The sequence below is a fragment of the Lottia gigantea genome (assembly GCF_000327385.1).
Source record: "Lottia gigantea unplaced genomic scaffold LOTGIsca_241, whole genome shotgun sequence".
Lineage (NCBI taxonomy): Eukaryota > Metazoa > Mollusca > Gastropoda > Lottiidae > Lottia > Lottia gigantea.
The window spans coordinates 36,852-57,325 of record NW_008708709.1 but is presented as its reverse complement, the minus strand read 5'-3'; the positions used below and the strand labels follow the sequence as shown (position 1 = coordinate 57,325).

Sequence of the window (20,474 nt, the reverse complement as noted above, 5' to 3'; positions counted from 1 at the left end):
TGGTATGCAGTACTGTTTTATTTAAATTTAAGTACTGTTGGTCTTTATATGTTAATTTGTATACCAAAGAGTTAGTGCAAGTTTTGGAAAGGAGTAATGGTTCTTGAAACACAAGTAATCCGAATTATGAAGAATTGATAAATAAAATTGGATAATAAATCATTATCATAATTTCCAGAGCAACACATGCGTGAAGTTAAAAGTAAGGCGATGGCCTATTTTCAGCCACTGGTTTCTTGTCACGTGTTTGAATTGTTGTATCGTTTTCAAAACCTCGAATTGAAATTTTCAAAACATGTCTTAGGAAGCACCGAAATATACACACACTTCCTTGTCAGAAATGTCTTCAAAAACAAAAGTTTCCAATAATAATCTATTCATAGGTTTACATCAAGGAGCCCAAATACCATTTAAGATTAGCATCACTACTTTTGGGTTGATATTTCAATTTACATGCAAGTTATTGCCAAAATGCAATTCAGACACAATAGCACAATAACAAGTTCTGGTGTGTTGATATATAGTTTTAAAGCGTCGGGAATTATTGAGAAATTACAACCAAAGTCGCCAGTTTAATACAGTATACAATAGCGGATGTGCAAGAGATATGAAATTGCCATGAAATTGCAAAGAAATGAGGGAATTTTGCTTGGAAAATTACTAAATACTAAATAGTTCTTCGCTTTGATACTAAATTTGCTTTGAAAAACAATATGTATTTTATTGATGGTAATTTATTGAATTTCTGATTGCCATGTGTTACCTTTTTAGCAAGTTACCTTTGCTAATGGTATATGATATGCGATAACATTTGAAATCCAAGCTATTTTATTACTTTAATCACTTCCTTTAAAACTCCACATGGTGTTGTCAGTTAAGAACTGAAACAATAACATAATTTCAATCAGCACCATTTGGCCGAATGTAGAAGATAACGCCAATGAAAGCAAAGGTTTGTTATTTCAATATCATTTCCATATATCGATTACTGAGCATTTCTAAAATAAAATTGACCCAGATAGGCATCTGGCACGGCTTAGGTATTCCTCTAACACGATGCCTTTAAGGTTCCTATAAGATAAGATTACCTAATGTATTTGAAAATCGTCTTTGAGAGGAGCTTCCATAATGAAACTAGAATAATGAGCTCTCATAATGATGTGATTCGTTCAGTGGAATTAAAGTATAGGTGTTCATATTTGCATACGAGGAGAATAGAATAAGCTATCGAAGTCCACAAACATGGTTATAAGGCTCTTGGGGCAGAATGGAATGCTATGGAAATTTAATAGTTAACTATGTTCAAATATTTTGGTTTGTCTTTAGTTATGCTATCATCATCTAACTGAAGCCTACAAAATTAGTTCAATTTCAATATTTTGGCTTGGATTCTTTTCCTTTTAGAATAGTTTTTGATTGTATTTGAAAGCAGTATAGAGTCACATGTAATCCAAGTGTAACTGGGCTTTTGCTTCTAAAAGATCTTGTAGCTAAAAGCTATACCTAGATTTCACCAATATTTCTTATGCTATATGGTGGTTAAAACAGGTCTATAAGTTGGTAAAGGTTATGTTTACCCTTACACAGTAATCCCATCATAAAGCACGGTTTTGTTGGCTTAAACCGTCATTTTATTATGATCGTTTGTAATCATTGTAGTGTATTAAGTCTTTGACCTGTATTCAGTATTCATACTGAATAACCCCGTACAATATACCCTCTATAAGAATGACTTACATTAATTTGAGTCCCTTATATAAACGATTAAAGGGGCTAGATCTTTTATATATTCAAGCTAGTAAACGCAAGATGCCTTATTATGTCTATTTGCAATGTGTAAAAGTGATAATCATGTGCGTTTAAATCTGTTTTCACTGAGATAGATTTTTCTTCTTTGAATTAGAAGACACGATAAATCTTCTTTTGTTCTTTGCAATAATAAAATATCTGCAAATGTTCTTCGATAAAGGTACAACGGGTATATTTGCCCATGTTCTTTGGGATACATGTTAAATATAATATATCTATCTAGGTTTCTTAAGATACATGTCAAATACAAGTCAAGATACATGTCAAAAATATGTCTAACTATGTTCTTTGAGATAGTGAAACTAATGCATATCCAAATTCTTCAGGACATAGTCTTGCACAGTACAATACAGTACAGTAGGTTGTAGGGATAGGTAAAACAGGTGTTCCGCTGCATTTTTGAGCTAGGAGAGAGCATATCACATTATTGCCCTTAGCGATAATAAAGATTGAAACACATATTTGTGTTAATGATCGAACTCGAAGGAGAAACCAGGGGGGACGTTTTTCTCTATTAGCTGTATTGTGCAACTCGTGCTCACTCTACAGGCTACAATTTTTTAACAGATTCTTTTGATTTTTATTTTGTGTGTCAATGTCGTTATGAAGATGATCCCTATTGATTTTCGTGATGATCGGATAATTTTTCACCGAAATATCGTGTCTGACTTGACGTTTTAGTCTATTAGCTATATTGTGCAACTCGTGCTCACTCTACAGGCTACAATTTTTTACAGATTCTTTTGATTTTTATTTTATGTGTCAATGTCGTTATGAAGATGATCCCTATTGATTTTCATGATGATCTATCGATTTTCATGATGATCGGATAATTTTTCACCGAAATATCGTGTCTGACCTGACGTTTTAGTCTATTAGCTATATTGTGCAACTCGTGCTCACTCTACAGGCTACAATTCTTTACAGATTCTTTTGATTTTTATTTTGTATGTCTATGTCGTTATGAAGATGATCCCTATTGATTTTCATGATGATCTATCGATTTTCATTATGATCGGATAATTTTTCACCGAAATATCGTGTCTGACCTGACGTTTTACTCTATTAGCTATAGTGTGCAACTCGTGCTTTACAGATTCTTTTGATTTTTATTTTGTATGTCAATGTCATTATGAAGATGATCCCTATCAATTTTCGCGATGATCGGATAATATTTCACCGAAATATCGTGTCTGACTTGACGTTTCACTCTATTAGCTATATTGTGCAACCCTGTAGTCACTAAAGACTGTTTAATCATTTCTGACAGCTGCCAGTGGGCGTATGTTACCTTGCCTGGCAAGCTATCTTTTTAAAATGAGACGTCAAGTGGCTGGTTTTTAGTTATCAGTTTCAATTCATAACATGATAAATATGCTGATTTTATCTGAAGCTGAGATTATAGTTTGGGTCAAATACTATAACTGTAATAGAAATGAAAGATAATGCTAATTCAACAATTATTATATGGTATGAACTCTATCTATCATTACCTGTGTAAAATAGACTAAATCCATGACTATATAGATACATTGTAAAAACTAGCTATCTGTCATTTCTATCTAGTAAACTGAGAAGTGACACTTGAAGGCTGAGCATTGTAATTTATTTTTTGTAAGTTTGTATAATTAAATAGTGAATAAAATACCATGATATTTACACGAGAAGGTAGAGGTATACACATAAGAATTGCAGATAAAAAACAAAGTGTAATACTGACAGCGTATTTAGACACGTTAAATTTTCAACCTCTGTGAGCATTTCATTGTATATATACATATTTCCTATAGTCAGAGAGGTCAAACTAGACTGTCCAATTTAAAATGCATGGGTAAATCTCATTCCACTGTACAGTGTTCTTTGTAACATGTTCACAGTTGTTTTTATTATGAATTAAGTTGAACCAATGTAAGCAAGTTGAGATTTCTCGGTTTTTATCCACTAGTTGTTGATATCTAGATATTATACACATACATTATAATGGAGGTAGACGGCGTGTTCAATCATGTACAGTGTAAAAATGTCACAGTAGTATGCTAAAAACAGAACATTATGTCTCTGAAAGTCTCATTTGAAGAATTCTTCTTAAATACCTCAATAAACTTTGTACATGGCACTATATTAAACATATATTATACCCGTTTTTATATCGTCAATCTAGACTTTTCATGTCTTTGGCTAGTAGCTTCTTCACAAGAAGTCTTTATAACAACACAGCTGCTCTATTACAGCAGATAGTCAAATAAAAATTATAATCACATTCATATTATTGCTTATGGATTAATTAGCTGGTAATCTAGCTAAACAGTCTGAATATTGCAACATGCTTCCTTTCTTAACACTGAAGCTATCAAAGTTACAAGATTAACTATAACACTTATAAATAAATGAAGTGATGTGACTTCAAGAAATAAATTGAGTTATAAGTTTGCCACCCTGAGATTGTCTTCCCTCGTTTATTTCTAGTGGTAAACATGTTGATGGGGTGTTGTTCTAGCTGAATATATCATGCAATAACCACGAAACGCTCGTGTAGGTCGAATATAGTATACTGTCCCAGGTAACTGTCACACTAGTTGGTTGGGAAGGAGAACGACCTGTGGAGGATGAAGAGATGACCACCGCCTGACGCTATCTATCCCAGTCCTATCGTTCAGTAAACAAAATGGGTAACTCTGGTCCTGGTGTTAACTGTGTTCGAACTGATGGTTTAATATCAAATTTATCACTAACAGACATTCGGAACTTCTGACAAATCTGAAAATAAAAAGGAAAATATTGTAAAGTATTGTTGTGGGAGAAAGCATTTCGTGCCTATCAAACGATTACTTTTTATTGTGACCAGATGATCACTTTAAAATTCTCAATCTACATCTAATGCAACAGCTACATCCCAAAAAAACTTATTATTATGAGTTACGTATACAATAAACAATATAATTATATACTTACTCCTACTGTTGCTAAATAGATTTCTGTTTCGGCAATTCTACGACCTGAAAACATAAAGGTATATCATGAAGACTAATAATAGCTATTAAGTCATAAAGGGCCACTTTTATTGTAGAATATATACTCCCCATCTTCTATTTTCATAGACTAAGCTATTGCGGACAATCCACATAAGGTTTCCAATAAAAGAAGCAACGTAACACGTAAAGACCATGTCAGAAAAGAATAAGAAAGAACTTACCAACACAACTCCTAGCTCCATAGCCAAATGGTATGCTAGAAAATGGGTGCCAATCTTTAGCTTCAGCTCGTAACCACCGTTCTGGTATGAACTTGTCTGGATTGGTAAATATCTTCTCATCTCGTGCCATTGTGTATTTGTTGAGTAACACAATAGTCTACAAGTAAAAAGGGGTGGAATAAGTCCCTGGTATATTCTGAAAACTGATAATATATATGCGGTACTTGGACCATGCCAAGAGCTCTGAAGTCTGTACATTTCAATACCCTACGCGAACAAAAGAACTAACAGACAAGATTCTATACAAATATACATAATTATAGTCTATAACGGTATCAAATCTTGTCCAAAATTACGTTCTATAAAAAAGAAACGTCAACTTGGTTTTAAAAAATTGATTTTTTTTACTCTTATTTACATAATATGTAGGGTAATGATATGGACTATAACATGTGTTGTTATATTGAACATTAAATATTGAAATATTAAGGTAAACTTACTCCTTTGGGTATTAGAGTATTATCAATGACGGTATCTTCTTGCATTACTCTGGCATTAATAGGAATCGGTGGATAAAGTCTACAATAAATACATGACATCTTTCATATCTATACAAATCAATTCCTTGATTTTCAACTCTAAACGAGGTAACGTGTAGACTTTTTAACTGGTGGTATGCCAGACCAATTGGACGTTCTTGAAATTGGCAGCATCAGAGGAAATCTGGTTGGTTTTTGTCAACCTGGGTGCTCTGACGACTGAAAAATCATATTTGACATCAGTTTCAGCTGTTTTACATTCAGTTTGGGTTTCCGACTGCAACGGATAGGCCTACTTTCAAGCTTGTTTCGGCCTGAGACTCTCCTTATATGACTTTATAATTACCGTAGAGTTTCTTTAACGACGGCCTTTAAATATGGCATACGTTGAAGGTCTTCATAAGAACACACTTTACCGCCTAACACTCGGTCGACCTCTTCCAGTAATATATCTTGAGACTCAGTATGTTTAGCCAATGAATACAGTAAAAATGAGAAGGAGTTGGCTGCCTGTAATTATATTAAAATATACTGAATGGCAGGTTAAGAACAATTAAACAGTACAACATAAATAATGTGACAAATTTATCCAGAAGACCTTGAGATAAATTGTCAAGAGTTAAACATCAGTTACTTGTGAAGTGTACCATCATCACTCAACTTTCCACCCAATCAAATAACTTGTGAAGAAACCACATATCTTATATGTGACATTCTCAAATTTAGGGCTAAATTATGTCACATTTGATTGCATTTTTCTCATGAAAAAGATTGAGATACAAATGCACTTTGTCAATCAACTCACTTTTTATGACCTGTTAAAGTAGGTTTGTGTATATTTTGTTAGACATATATAGCGATGTTGATATCCAACTAAAAGGGGGGAATTTGGTGAACGTTGTGTGTACTGGAGTTAAAGTGACATGTTTATCAAAAACAAACACAAATATTTCAAGTGAACTCTTTTAACTGGGGTCAAGGCGTACCAAATCTTAAGACATCCATAAAAGAGTCTTTTTCAAATGATGGAATATAAATCATGTATTTATAGATCTTTTAGTTGGAATCTTGCTTCAGGGTAATATTTGGCAATTTTGAGATGAAGAAGGATATAAAATGAGAAAAAACTGTCAATATTGGTTTTTATTGAAGGTAATAATATGTACAATTACGTCTTAACAGTCAAAGGTTATTTCAAATATTTCGATAGTATGAGGGAAGGTCATAAATTAGTGTGAACGTTTCAAATATGTTTTAAGTAGAGAATATATCATTTTCTACTTGACTAGTTCTAAAACCCCGCCACTTTATACCACAATGTTTGTTTATTCGTGCTTTATTTAGCGAAACCAAGCATAAGATACATACACGCTGTATTATTGACGACTTGAATATAATCTTTAAAACACATTTTCATTTTTACAACTATATTAGTGTTATTTGACAGTAAGGGTATTCTGTTAAGCTCGATGAATGTTGTGTGTGTTCAAAATCTCTGGTGCTGAAAGTTTTTCTCTACAAATTATTTTTTCGTAAAGAGAATTGTGTGTGTGAAAGTTAATTCATAAAGTTAGAGAATGAAGGGGATATTATTACATACCGTATCCACTCCACCTAATAACACCTCTGTAATATTCACATAGATTTCTTCGCGGCTTAATTTACCACTCCCAACTAAATACGTTAAAAAATCTACCCTTTCTCCTTCTTTTATGTCACCGCTTAATCTTTCAGCGACATCTTTCATTCTTTCATCAATATAGTCCTGTGCTGAAATTTAAAAAAAAAATCTTTCAAAAAATGCGAAAGCTTAAGTTAATTGTCAGTATAATGAAACATTTTGTTCATGAACAATAGAGAGATTTGACAAAATGAAATACTTTGTTCACGTCGATAAACAATTCAGGTTAATATTTTGTTGATAAATATAACTCGTTAACACCAAAAACTCTGCTCAAGTCGATAGACTATCAATATTAATTAAAGAAATACTTAAGATTGTGTATAATGTAATATTTTGTTAACGTCAAATACCTTGTAACCATCCATAAACAATAGATACGATCAATATACACTGACGAGACTTTTAATGTAATGTAATTCAATAATTTGTTAATGTCGACATACCATAGAGACTATCAGTTAAATCCAATGATACGTCGACAAACCTCAAAGTAACAAAACACTTCGTTCATATTGATGCGGAGTGTAAAATACTTTATTGTTCATTGTTCATACCTATTTCATAAATTGTGTTCCATGATCTCACGTGGTTTCTCCATGGTTTCGTGTTCAATTTTTGATGTACATTAGCGAAAATCATCAACTGATGTCCAGTTAAAAACATGGTAGCTATTGAGGAGATAAAATTTTGGACTTTTTCTTCGACGTGTTCTTCTAAACACCCCAATCTTTTGTCCAATAGTACCCAACCAAGAGCTGAAATTGAAAATATTATACAAAGGTAAGTAAAGGAAACCATGTTAGAATATACATTATAAAAAGGTGTTTTAAAGTGACGTTTAGAGGAAGATTGACCTATATCTGTAAAGTTAATATTGACCAACATTTTTAACACATACAAAACATTTCTTTAACAGTTTCTTCATTAGCCTTTACTCGGGAAATATTTCAAAATACATTTCCTGTTCAAAATAGAATTATACTGCATTCTTCAGAAACTAATAGCAGTTTACTGGTTTTCAAATGCGTCGTATAGTTTTATAATTCAGAGGATATTCTTTAAGCTATTGGTTTTGAAGTTAAATGTCGGCAAGTGCCTGACCACGTGTCAGAGTTGACATAGTGTCCACCTACCCTCCATAGTAAATTTGCTCAGTTCGTTAGGTAAATGAGGTATAGGTTCACCATCTCCTGTCGCATCTTTCAATAACCTGAGACGATCCACAAATGATGCTACTACACCATTTATGCCTTCGACAAATTCTCCAACAGCTTTGGGTCGTAAAAATTTTGGATTCATGACACTTCGACATTTTTTCCAATGTTCACCATCACTGCAAAATAAGATAGAAATGTGCTGTATTTTGTATTGTTAGATTTTGAATGTATTTTGACTGATATGCATATACTAGGTGCTATATCCACGTGTATCTCTAGTCTATACAATAGTTATATTAATGACCGGTGATGTACTGGTGCGTCATATCTTGTCAAAAATTAAGGTACATTATAATAACTCATTATATACCATATTTATGTTACATTTTAGTCATAATAAATCATATTTACAACATTTCAAACCAAAATAAAACATGAAAACTGGTAAACTATTACAATGGCTTTTTTGGACATTTTGGACATGTCGTTATGTGTCTGTGATTGGAGGTACAGAAACCTATACAAAACCAGGTCACCAAAGCAAAACTTTAACACGAGTCTTATTTTCTATATATATATAATACTCACGCTGTCATTGTTCCGCCTTTTCTATTGTATAATTCATTATAAAGCACCCACGATTGGTAAGGTGGTCTGAATGGATATTTGCCCTCAGTTCGTAAGATTTCTTCAACCAAAGCTGGATCTGATATTGATAGATTGGTGACAGGTCCCAGCCGTTCTTTAAATATTTTACCATATTTTTTGTGAAACCCTCTCTGTAAAAGACAAAAGTGGATTATAAACATATAATGCAAAAAGCATTTTCGACTACAACAAACTATTCTTTGATAACAAAAAAAATGCGCGCGTTCATTTGAGGAAAATACCTTGTAAAGATATGTTCCTATGGTAGAAGGAGCAAGCTGACAAGGTGAACAGGCGTTCATTTTACGCCATTTGAGGAAAATACCTTGTAAAGATATTTTCCTATGGTAGAAGAAGCAAGCTGACAAGGTGAACAGCTAGTATAACATGTTGGATTTGAGGTATTTCTTGTAGGTGGAGCATAAAACCACTACCATCATCAGCTGCATTTTATTATGTCTACAACCGTTAAAGAGAATTCTTGTAAAGAAGATGAAAGAAAAACCTTGATACAACGATTTCATTGTAAATATGCAAAAAATACAGTATAAAGGGGTAGTATCGGGGCAATCTTCTGTACTACCTTATATAAAGTAATTTTCCAATAAAACTGCATGTACGGCAGATAATATGAAATAATAGGCAGAGTCTTTGGGGAGCCGAAGATTGTTGTTACAGCTGATTGCCTATCGATAACCAACTTTAAAAGAGGCCCGGTTTATGCGCAATTTGTTGCCAATATAAAGAGAAATACATTGATATTTTGAATGTCAATAGAGTTAATAATAATGTCAACAATAGTATATAGTAAACAGTAGATATATAAACTTATACAAATCTCTACTCATAAATTATAATCGGTCAAATCTCTGATTCATGACGACATAGAATTGTTTAGAAGGAAATTTGTTCGAATATACAAAACTTATCAAATACAAAACATAACCAATCATTAGAGATTATGTGGCATGCAGTTTTACATCATAATGCGCAATGAAAGAAAGTTTCTCTTTTTGGCTTTTCCAAATTGACGATGGAGCTATAATAACGTGCACAAGTGGTATATAGTTGACACCGCACGAATAAAAGAAAAGGGGTCGCTTGAAACTAAATACCTCATGGATTATATCTATGAAAGTAGTATTTGAGGCGACTTATGTCAGATTAAATTGTAAAGGTAACACAAAGACTAGATAGGGGATACCTTTATATTATACAAGTCATTACAGTGTTCAATACAATCATCCAGATAGCTACAGAAAGGTAGTGGTTAGGTAGCAAAACTGGTTTAAACTCTTATTAACTAAGCTTATATCAACTCCTTAGCCTCAGTTAGCTGTTATAAGCTAAAACAAGTATTTATTTATCTTTTAACAATAAATTAATTAGTCACACGTGACCTCAACCATCTTTTTATTTATTTTATGGTTTGAGTTGATGTGCAATTGTGAGAAAATTCTTTTCCCTTTTAACATCCTGGCTAACCCTTCTATACTGTGTTTAATTATCACATCTTTATCAAGTCAAAAAGGCTAGTATGTGTTAATAAAAAAATGCTTTTATTTAATTTCCTAGATCAACTAGGTATGGAATTTAGTTGACAAATGCCAAATTGATCTGTAAAAACTGTAGAGATTGAGTCAACAAGCTAGTGATGAGCGGTCGCGTAAAATCGTGTTTTGTGTTCACTGGCCATATTTGTCTTGAGGATAAATGAGAAAGGAGAAGCGTATAGACAACCATAAAAAAAACTTTTCTACTTGAGGCGTAAGGATGGCCTTGTTGACCTTCATCATCTTAGCTGGTACACGCTAGTGCTTGTATATTTAAACTAAAGGAACAAAAACGTATAACGGCAACTTTGAAAAAAGCCAGTTTTTATTCTGAGGATTACCCAATGAATGTAGAACTTTGAATGATATTGTTAACATTAATTCCTAAATCTACAACAGTTTTGCTGGCTCACATTTTCTTACATTTAAAAAAAAAGAAGAGAGACGGACTAGGTCAAGGTTTCAAAGTATTTTGCGATTTATACACTATATAAAAAATGTTTTAAATTTGACCAACATTATTTGATGATTTAATGATTAAGTAGAACTGATTGTGATCACTGCTGATCAGGGGAGATCAAACAAAGGTGTAGAGATCGAAGAATGGTGCTCGATTGATCGAAAATTGGTTATCGAAAAATTGAGCACGAGCAATGGTGAACATCGAGAGATTGAACTGTGGTGATTATTAGGAGATTAGGAGAAAGGATGTTGAGCATCAGCAGCTTGAACTTTGGTAATCATCAAGAGATTTGTCATTGATTATCATCAGAAGATCGACCAATGGTGCATCAAGAGATCGAAATTGTGTGCACATCAATGATGAACATTGAACCTTGGTGACCATCAAGAGATTGAACATTAGTGCATCAATATATCGAACATTGGTGCATCGTGATATCAAACATTGATGGAACGTGATCAATAGATAAAAAAGACATATACTCATCATTCAATAATATCAAACAATGTTATTTACACAGAGTGTGCTTTAATCCCTCATAATATTTTTTATTGAAACTAGGAATATAGAACTAAGAAAGAGAATTAATAATACGCTAAATCTGTGGGGTGTACTTCAAGATAATTACAGGAATTAGAATCCTTAGGAAATTTTTCTCGATTTGAAATCATTTGTCAACATTAGAAGATAAGAAGATACTGTATGAAGCAGATGGTGAAGTATTTGATAATAGAAAGTATGATTAGTTTCCTCCCGTGGTCTCTTTATTCCTTCTTATCATCAAAACATCTGTCGTCGACATCATAGCATACTGAACTCCACCACTTTGACAAAAACTATAGTATTTTTCTACAGATGATTGCAGGATGAACAATGAAATGATATTATGATAGCAACAATAGATGTTATATGATTTATTCAGATCCATTGTGGATCTATAATATATTGTAGAAATGAATCTTGACTCTCTGTAAATGATAAACACGCCTAAATTCTCAAGCCGGTCTTTTTCTAAATCTAAATTTACGTTTTACATTGCTATTGTTTTATTCCTCCATCAAGTGGTTGGAAGAATATAGATTCATCTCTTCTCTAATGCTTCCGAATTCTTTTTCCATTCTATTTTATGAATCAAAATTTTAAAGGAAGGCACAAACAGAAGCTCTTATCTGGAAACCTTTTGTCCTTCACAGTTAATGATTTATAATCAACCACAAATCAAATCCTGTATAATACGTTTTTCTTAACAGGTTTTTTATGTTATGAAATGTATGTGATTAATTAAGTAACTATGGCCGATTTGACTAGTAAGATAAGTAAATATAAAGTTATTATCTTATTAACCTATATCTACTAGTTGTGTAATTAAAAACCACAAATATGTGTAGAAATAAGATAAGAGTAGGAGGTTAAGTGAGGTAAGGTTGATGCCAGATATTTGTAAGGAAGAGTACTGTTACTTATTTTTCTTATCTTTACCATAACATCTACATACTTTACTGCAGTACATACATATCTGAGTATTGTACAGTTTCAACTATTTATTGAATTACCTCCAAACTTCCATCAGGTTTCCATGTATCGGAAGCCACAGCTGAAGTACAAGACTAACATTTTTTGGCTGCGAGTTGAAAGTTTTGTTTGGTTTGTTGAATTTCACATCTGGCCCCTCTTCTCTATATCTTTATTTGGAATTGACATTATTTTCTCCTGCTGACATTCATTAATAAAAACACTTGGTCTTGTCTAGAATTGAGGTAAAAGTGAAGCCGGGGAAATTCTTCTTCTGACAGTGGAACTGACGTTTTGGCAGTTTGAATTCACCTGTTCAACTTATCTACCACTAACATGTTCTTTACACATTGTGCTCTTTTTACATCATGCGAGTTTTATATAAAATAGATCTGGTAAAGGCTGTCTGTCGACTGTATTTGCCACGGGGTAGATGAAGTAGGCTAGTATCATAGCTATGTAAAAACTATTGTTCATGTCAAATGAAAGTTATCAGTCGAGTGTAAGGGGAATATGTAAGAGATAAGAATGTCTTTCATCACTAACAATACATATATCAGATTTTTACAAGATTTTTATTACATATATATCCTTTTGTTTCTTACTGGATATTGCCATTATAAGACATGTTTCATCTCTTAAAATAGCCTCAAATCTAATCAAAATTACTTTTCTCTTTCTCGTGTTTAAAGTTAGCTATCTATAAGTAAATATTGTGTTCTTTGGAAGGAATTTCATGTTGAGGGTTACAACCACGGCCCTTTATGTCACTAGCCAGGGGCGATGGGGAACAGTCAAATATTTACCTTTTTATTCTTAGAATATTATTCAATAACTCATTTACATATTATCCCAATTATTCATCAATTTGATAAAGTATTTGTTCCAACTCAAGATAGGTTACATGCATTCAAATGATTTTATCTTTTATTAGAGCACGTTTTCTTCTGAAAAGCCATCGACTATTTCTATCTGTACAATGTATACATGTTTAGTTTAGTTGAGGTCAATAGAGGATGTAAAGAGTAGTTTTTATACGATAACATTTTATTTTCGTTGTCGATTTTCTCTCTCTTATAGAATACTGGTATTAAAACATTGTTCAAGTGTAGTTATATTGATCGTATATCTATATACGTTTCATTGAGTAATAAGATGAATGTAAACGGTTCAGTACGATATATTATTATACTTATATCAAAGGTATTGATATTTTTGCTATTATTCCTTCTATTCATAAAGGGCATTCGGTTTGTATACTTCATTGGTAAAACTATTGTTATAGGTACATAGCCAGCACTTTATTCAAATATAAACGGTCAACCTGGTGCATAGGGTCTATGTTCCGAGAATATTTCCTTTTAGCTGACTTGCAATATAAAGATACGAAAATATTGAACATCTATAAGTTTTTGAAATGTAAAATACTTTAACTATGTATTATTATTTTTTTAAAGTAGCAATGAAAAGTATTTTAGCCAGAGAAGGTATCTGTTTTACGTCCTTAAAATTCGAGCAATATTAGCAATATCAAGTATTTTAGCTCGCAAAAATAGCAGTTTAAAGTATTTTAGCATAATTGAAGAGTTTTGCTATACAAAGATAAAGATACGAATTCTGTATTTGGAGGAGCAATGATATAAAATAAAAAGTATAGGATGGATAGTGCAAAACCTAGAAATGAAGAATGAAATGGAATATCGTTTCAAAAGCATTTCGCTATAAGAAAAACTGAGATGGAAAGAGAACCATAAAGAAGAATATTAAGGAGAAAACGAAGCATTAAGAAAAGTTATATGCTAATAAAGAAATCCATATCTATACGAGATCAGAATAAATTTATTAAATGGGAATCTATTAGTGTTAAAGTATTTGAAAAGAATCTATAAGAGTTGGAATATTTAAACAGAAGAAATCTACACCTGTTATAGAGGCTATACCTTATTGACATTATATCCTCTACACATGTTTCTCATATCTACCATATGTAAGTATGTGAAAATTTAATTAAAAAAAAACACGAATTTTCTCTTACCTGTACTTCATGCATTTGTCCTTGATTCACTAAATATTTCAATCCAGTTCCAAATATAGGCACACCATTAGGGCCAGGTAAGTCCTCGAAACTTTTTACATCGGACAATGCCTCGGTTTCTGCAGTCGCAGTGGCAGTCGTTGTAGCGTTCGTAAATAAACATCTTACACTGTTTTTGCACACTGATCTGCCATTTGTCACAATTCTACGTAATGCTGACTCTGCCATTGTAAAATTTCAAGTTTTTCTAAAACCTGGAAATGTTTTGTTGTAAATAGGAATTGGTACAAGATTCTACACCATTTTACACACAATAAACTGTCAGTATAGTCCTATTGAGATAACCATCGGCTGTAACCTGTAAAGTAGAGATAGTTACAGTATTAAAAGACAAGTCCTCAAATGATGAGAGTAACAGGTAGAAATGTTTCAATAGGGTCAGATCAGTACACCTACTTCTCTATCATTATACATAATAATAAACGAAATGTTTGGAGAACCACGCGTCGAAGATGTTACCGCACACATCATATCACAAGAATGAACTAAACGAACTGTACCGAGTCGAATTCTCTTTGAGACTTATTAAAGGTACGATTTTACTGTTATAATACCTTCTCGTGGGGCTTTTTACCAACGCGTTAGCCCATGGTCAAAGGATAGGTGGCATTCAACGAGAGATACTGATCGCCCGTCCGCCTATTTTAAACTACGAACCAATCGGTGAGCTAAAGGCACGTCTTCTCGTGTATTTGGTTAAAACTTGGCCCACTTTTCCTCGAATACCATAGTAAGAAGGACTTTACTTATCTTTACTTAACTTTATTTTTATTACGGTTCCGCCTTTTCTAATTCATTCATGTATCAGCTTTTTTTTGGTTTGAATTGAAATTTAAACTCTTCAACATACAAAAGAAGATAGTGTATGTTAGCTTCTTTATTTACTTGGCCTTTTTTTTCAACCACAAAAATGTTAATAGAACAATACTGCTTTTGTAAAATAACCGCGTCAATATGAAATATTTCATGTGTAAAAAGTGCAATGTTTGAAATAAAATGCTGGTCTATAGTAAAAGTGGCTTGTATTTTCCTTGAGTAGACCCTATGCACTAACGTTCATAAAACTTTTCCTCGCGTTACGGTAGAACGCGTATTTTTTCAGTACATTTATTTACTTGTGTTCGTCAAAGTGCGATATCTTCATGAAGAAGTCTGCTATTTGAAACTTTTAACTGTTACACAACAAAAGCTTTCAATTCAATTCGTGAAGTGGCAACGCACGAACTCTTCTATAAAATATCTCGGTTAATTACTTAAGGTTTAAAATATCATTGATTTTTGTATAACCGTTACTTTTTGGTGCACATTTATAGATTTTGTAAACATGTTCGAGAATCACGGCTGTTATTTCATGGCGTAAGTACAATAATAGCATTCTTATAACTTCAATAGCGCAACTACGAAAATGCAAGTTGTTAAATGAAATGTAATTTCTAAACATGATATATACAGACGTTTAAGTGCACTATCTAAATGATAAAAAAATGAAAATTTAAAAATAATCCACACCTCCTGTCTATACAACTGTTATTGTTACACTGTAAAAACTGTCCGTAAATTATTCCTGTTTGTAGCCTGCACTGTTCTACGACCTCTTGTTTCGATGACCAGATTCGTTTTGACGGCTTCACGCTTTCACGACCGTTTATGTTTCGTCAATAGTATAGCCTCAATGTCACATACTATATATGACAGAACTGCTCCTGGGCCAGCTAGTGTGGGGTCAATCGGTGCGTCAAGTCACGTGGTATTATCATGACAATTACGACAATCAGCTTGATATACTTGTAGTAGGCAGGTATTTCATATTTTAGTCCCACCCACTTTTATATCGCATTAAGAAATTAAAACGAATAGGAAGTCCTTCAATTAATACACTGTTAACTACCCGTTCTCCTGAAACTTTACACAGAAGATATACTCGTCCTGTTCAGTTTTTGAAATCTATAAAATTACAATTTATTTTGTTTATACACACCGAAGTTTCTCTCTAGAACTAACTTAAAAAACCTCATTGAATGGCTGAATGTTAAACATTATTTTCATGTGGAGATATCTGAACCGTCGTGTCATTTAGTTCAATCAACAATAGCTCTTTAACAGTTACAAAAATACACCATTAAACATTCGTTTTATTTCTTTCACGTTACACATACGTTTTCTTAGCCCAACTTTCTCCGAGTGTTCTTGTACGAGTTCACAGCTTCCACTATCTCTTGGATTCCGAGAGTGGTACGAAACAAAAAGCATTTTTGAATACAGCGACTGAAATATTCACAGAAGTATAGAATAATAATGCCAATTGGCATACTGTACTCGCTTAACTCAACTAAATTGAGAAAGGTATAAAATATATAACAATTGATGAGGCCATGTTATGTTCATCTCAAGAATTCGAAAGTTACATGGAAGAAATTAGGCACATCAGGAAATAATAGAAGTAGTAGAAAACAAGTGGAATGCAATAATTATTTTATCATTTGTGTACTATATTATCCAGGTAAAATACTTGTACCGAACAACACTCAGAGATTCTAGGTGGAGTTCCTCACGTGGTCTATATAACTATCTAATTTATAGCATAATATATTTTAACAATTTTTCATCTAAAAATGTTTAAAGATGTCTTCCCTCTTGTCACTTTTTATGTTTTATTTCCGTAACATTCTTAACTGCGGACGAAATGTTCTCTTTTGGATTGAATTAAAATTTAAAAATTCTTTAATTTCAACAAAAATAAAAATAATTTGATTCAACTTCTATGAAAATCACAGCCATTTTATCTCGGTATCATTCTCAGTATCATTAAAACTCAACTATAAAAGAGATTAATACCATATTTGGCAACTTCCTTTTATTAGCAGTAATATTCCACAAATACCAGCCTATGGCGTTTACATGCCTCAATATGCCTCGTTACGCTTTCCTATCAAGGAAGAAACAAACATGCTTATATCTGTTTGAAGTGGTTAGTCTGAATTGTTCTTTAGCCGACATCGCGATAATATTGACAATTATTTCATTAAGTTCACCATTTCAGATTTGCTCAATGAATATACAATATTTTCCAATCAATTTCCATTTGTCTCTGAAATTGCCAAGAACATTGACCTAGTTTTGAATGTGAAATATTTATGTTACTTCCCCTTGATGAATAAATCGTTAAAAATTTATAGGGTTCTAGTTCTAGCCCTGATTTATCAAATCAATCTACTTGGTGATTAAAAGTAATAAGTCGTATTATCTTTTACCAACGAATACAGCTCAATTTCCATAATTCAAATTGGACGTCCAGTTCTACTGCAATTAAAAAAAAAGCGTGCGATGGAAGGTTTGACTGTAGTCGCTTTCAAGAAGTTAATTATCCGACGTTTGGATATAAACATTACGCTGTCGTCATCGATCCAAACCGCCTTTGAGATTGAAATCCGGAATTGACGAAGGAATTGTATCTCTGTAGAGTTCTGCTGTACTGGTTTATTTCACTGTGAAACCTGCTACAGCTGAGTCAATATAAACTTTTCTTAGCATTTCTTTTAAGTAATAATTGAGGGAGGGAATATTTTATTCCTTGTTAAGTTTTCATCCTCAACCTTTGAATCCGTAATACACGCTTTTCTGATTTCTTACAATTTGATTGTTGACAAACGTGCAAAATATGTATGTACAGCACGTTGGAAAAATTGAATATGACATGTAAATAGGCTTTCACACTTCATGACGAAGTGATATATGCAGGGAGAGATGCTGTATTCTGCAGCTGTGTGCGATCTTTAATTTCATTTGGTAAAGTTTCGAAACAGGTGAATCACATCTCAAATCTTTAAATACAGTTTTTATATTGGGATCTTTTCATCATTCACAATATCATCCATACATGAAATAATGATATGAATTCGCCTCGTTTTGGGTATATATCATTCAATGATGTGTACTTTTTTATTGCGTCTTGGGTTAATTTCAATTAAACTAAATACAGGATACAGTAGAAGAAATGGCATATTATGACATTAAAACATGCACCGGAAGAAGATAATAGCGTGGTTATGGGCTGCTGACACAATCGAGACTATGCAAAAGCAAAAATCATAATCTTTTAAATCCAACAACGTGTATTATTATCAACATACTTGATCATATTTGAGGTATTTTATATAATGTTAGAAAAATGACAAAAATAAATTTTATGAGCGTTATAGGATTAACCAACTTTTCTCTAGTTTGCACTGTTATTTTCTAACCTTATATCTATCTACGAAAAATCTGTTATAAAAAATAAACACAAACGACAGAAGTTCTCCATCTAATCTAACAGAATGTTAATTGAAAGATTTGCAATTCCATTCCAAGTTGGTGGGCCAAGTTATTGTGGCAAGCCAAATAAATAAACTTTATTTTTAGATTAACATTTAAAAAAACCGAGGGAAATTATAAACTTTACAAATTGCTAGAAGAAACACCGACACAATTTTGAATACCTAACATATGTGTATCTTATATTACTAAAAAATGCTAATCTTGAAAATATTTCTTCATTTGTGTTTGATCCTCTCTGAAAATTGAATGAATCCGAAGACTTTATTCCTATTTCGGGCTATGAAGAATTATAATTTTGGGCGTATGCATACGCAGATAACTCTTCAGATTTCAAATAAACACTGAAATAGGGGGGCAGGGGGATTATGGATAGGGTAGATGGGGGTTTTCAGAACAAGATGCCCTTCACATAATAAACATTTGTGGTGTGTGTGTGGTTGGGGTTTCTAGGTGCAAAATGTCCAGATAAGAAAAACATTTGATTCCGCGGTCAATGTTTTCAAGCCCATGCACACAGTACGTTGCTACGTTGTATCTTAATCAGCTTGAAAATGCGGTAGCTTTTTTTTTAATTATTAAATTACGTCTTAGTAATTATGTTTTGTAAAATATGATTTCTTTTAATAAACTTAACAGTTATTTTTCTCATTTATCTACCCACACCCGCCCGTCAATAATAAGTAGGTAAAAATACGTGTGAAATAACCGACTGTTTTAATTGACCGCTTTCTGAGGAATGTGGCCACGTGCACTTAAAGAGTATTGTGATCAATAAGATTTACTAACCACAAAGATTTATCGTAACTGAATAATAACAAATATATACACAGATGTAATGTGTGCAAGTAGGATATTACAGGTTGCACAAATTTAACCGTTGACTGGTCAATGGAGACGAATACAACACATTTTGAAGATCCAGACAGACAATCTGTAATTAAAGTCCGAAACTTTTCAAGTCTTACTAGATTCTGATAAGAGTCGCAGAGTTTTATTTTACATGTATTATGCTATCAACAGAATACTATCTATAGTTCACAGATTGTTATCTCAGAGTTTTTGAATGAATCTGGAAATGTCAAGGTCAAGTAATCCTAAAGAGAGATCATGGATCTTTCCAGCACACAGCCAATATTAAATTTGCTCAACAAAATTAAGATTCCAAATTTGCTGCGAGTAATTAAAAATCGTCTTTAGCCTATAATGAACCGATTTATCTTGCACTCGATAACTGTCTGTGTTAAATAAAACAGATCTTGACCAAATGCCCATGGATTAGTTGTGTCCATTGAGAACGATGGTCTTTAACACCTGGCTACTTGCACCTCATGACATCTTTGAAGCTAATCACAAATTAAAGATTAAAGAAAATCAAACTGAAACGAGTTTGTCCACATGTATTCAGTGTTAATTAAGCGTGACAGTCGTTAAAATACATTTACACATAATTCACTTAAAATAAGATTCATATTTCATTCTATTCTAACCTCCTCATACCTATTCT

The 20,474-nt window shown here is 32.7% G+C and overlaps 2 protein-coding genes across 2 annotated transcripts; both read right to left on the bottom strand.

The window, feature by feature from the left end:
* Window positions 1-4,455: 4,455 nt before the first annotated feature.
* LOTGIDRAFT_239424 (hypothetical protein) lies at window positions 4,456-9,332 on the bottom strand (the record flags this gene model as incomplete). The annotated part of the gene is made up of 10 exons (XM_009055452.1): window positions 4,456-4,566; window positions 4,762-4,805; window positions 5,003-5,159; window positions 5,503-5,581; window positions 5,888-6,051; window positions 7,142-7,311; window positions 7,780-7,980; window positions 8,359-8,558; window positions 8,971-9,161; window positions 9,273-9,332. The coding sequence occupies 10 exons, from the start codon at window positions 9,330-9,332 to the stop codon at window positions 4,456-4,458; spliced, it is 1,377 nt and encodes a 458-aa protein (XP_009053700.1).
* Window positions 9,333-14,118: 4,786 nt separating this feature from the next.
* On the bottom strand, window positions 14,119-14,821 carry LOTGIDRAFT_175114 (hypothetical protein; the record flags this gene model as incomplete). Its single annotated transcript, XM_009055451.1, has 2 exons — window positions 14,119-14,232; window positions 14,594-14,821. 2 exons carry the CDS (start codon window positions 14,819-14,821, stop codon window positions 14,119-14,121), a joined length of 342 nt encoding a protein of 113 aa, XP_009053699.1.
* Window positions 14,822-20,474: the final 5,653 nt, after the last annotated feature.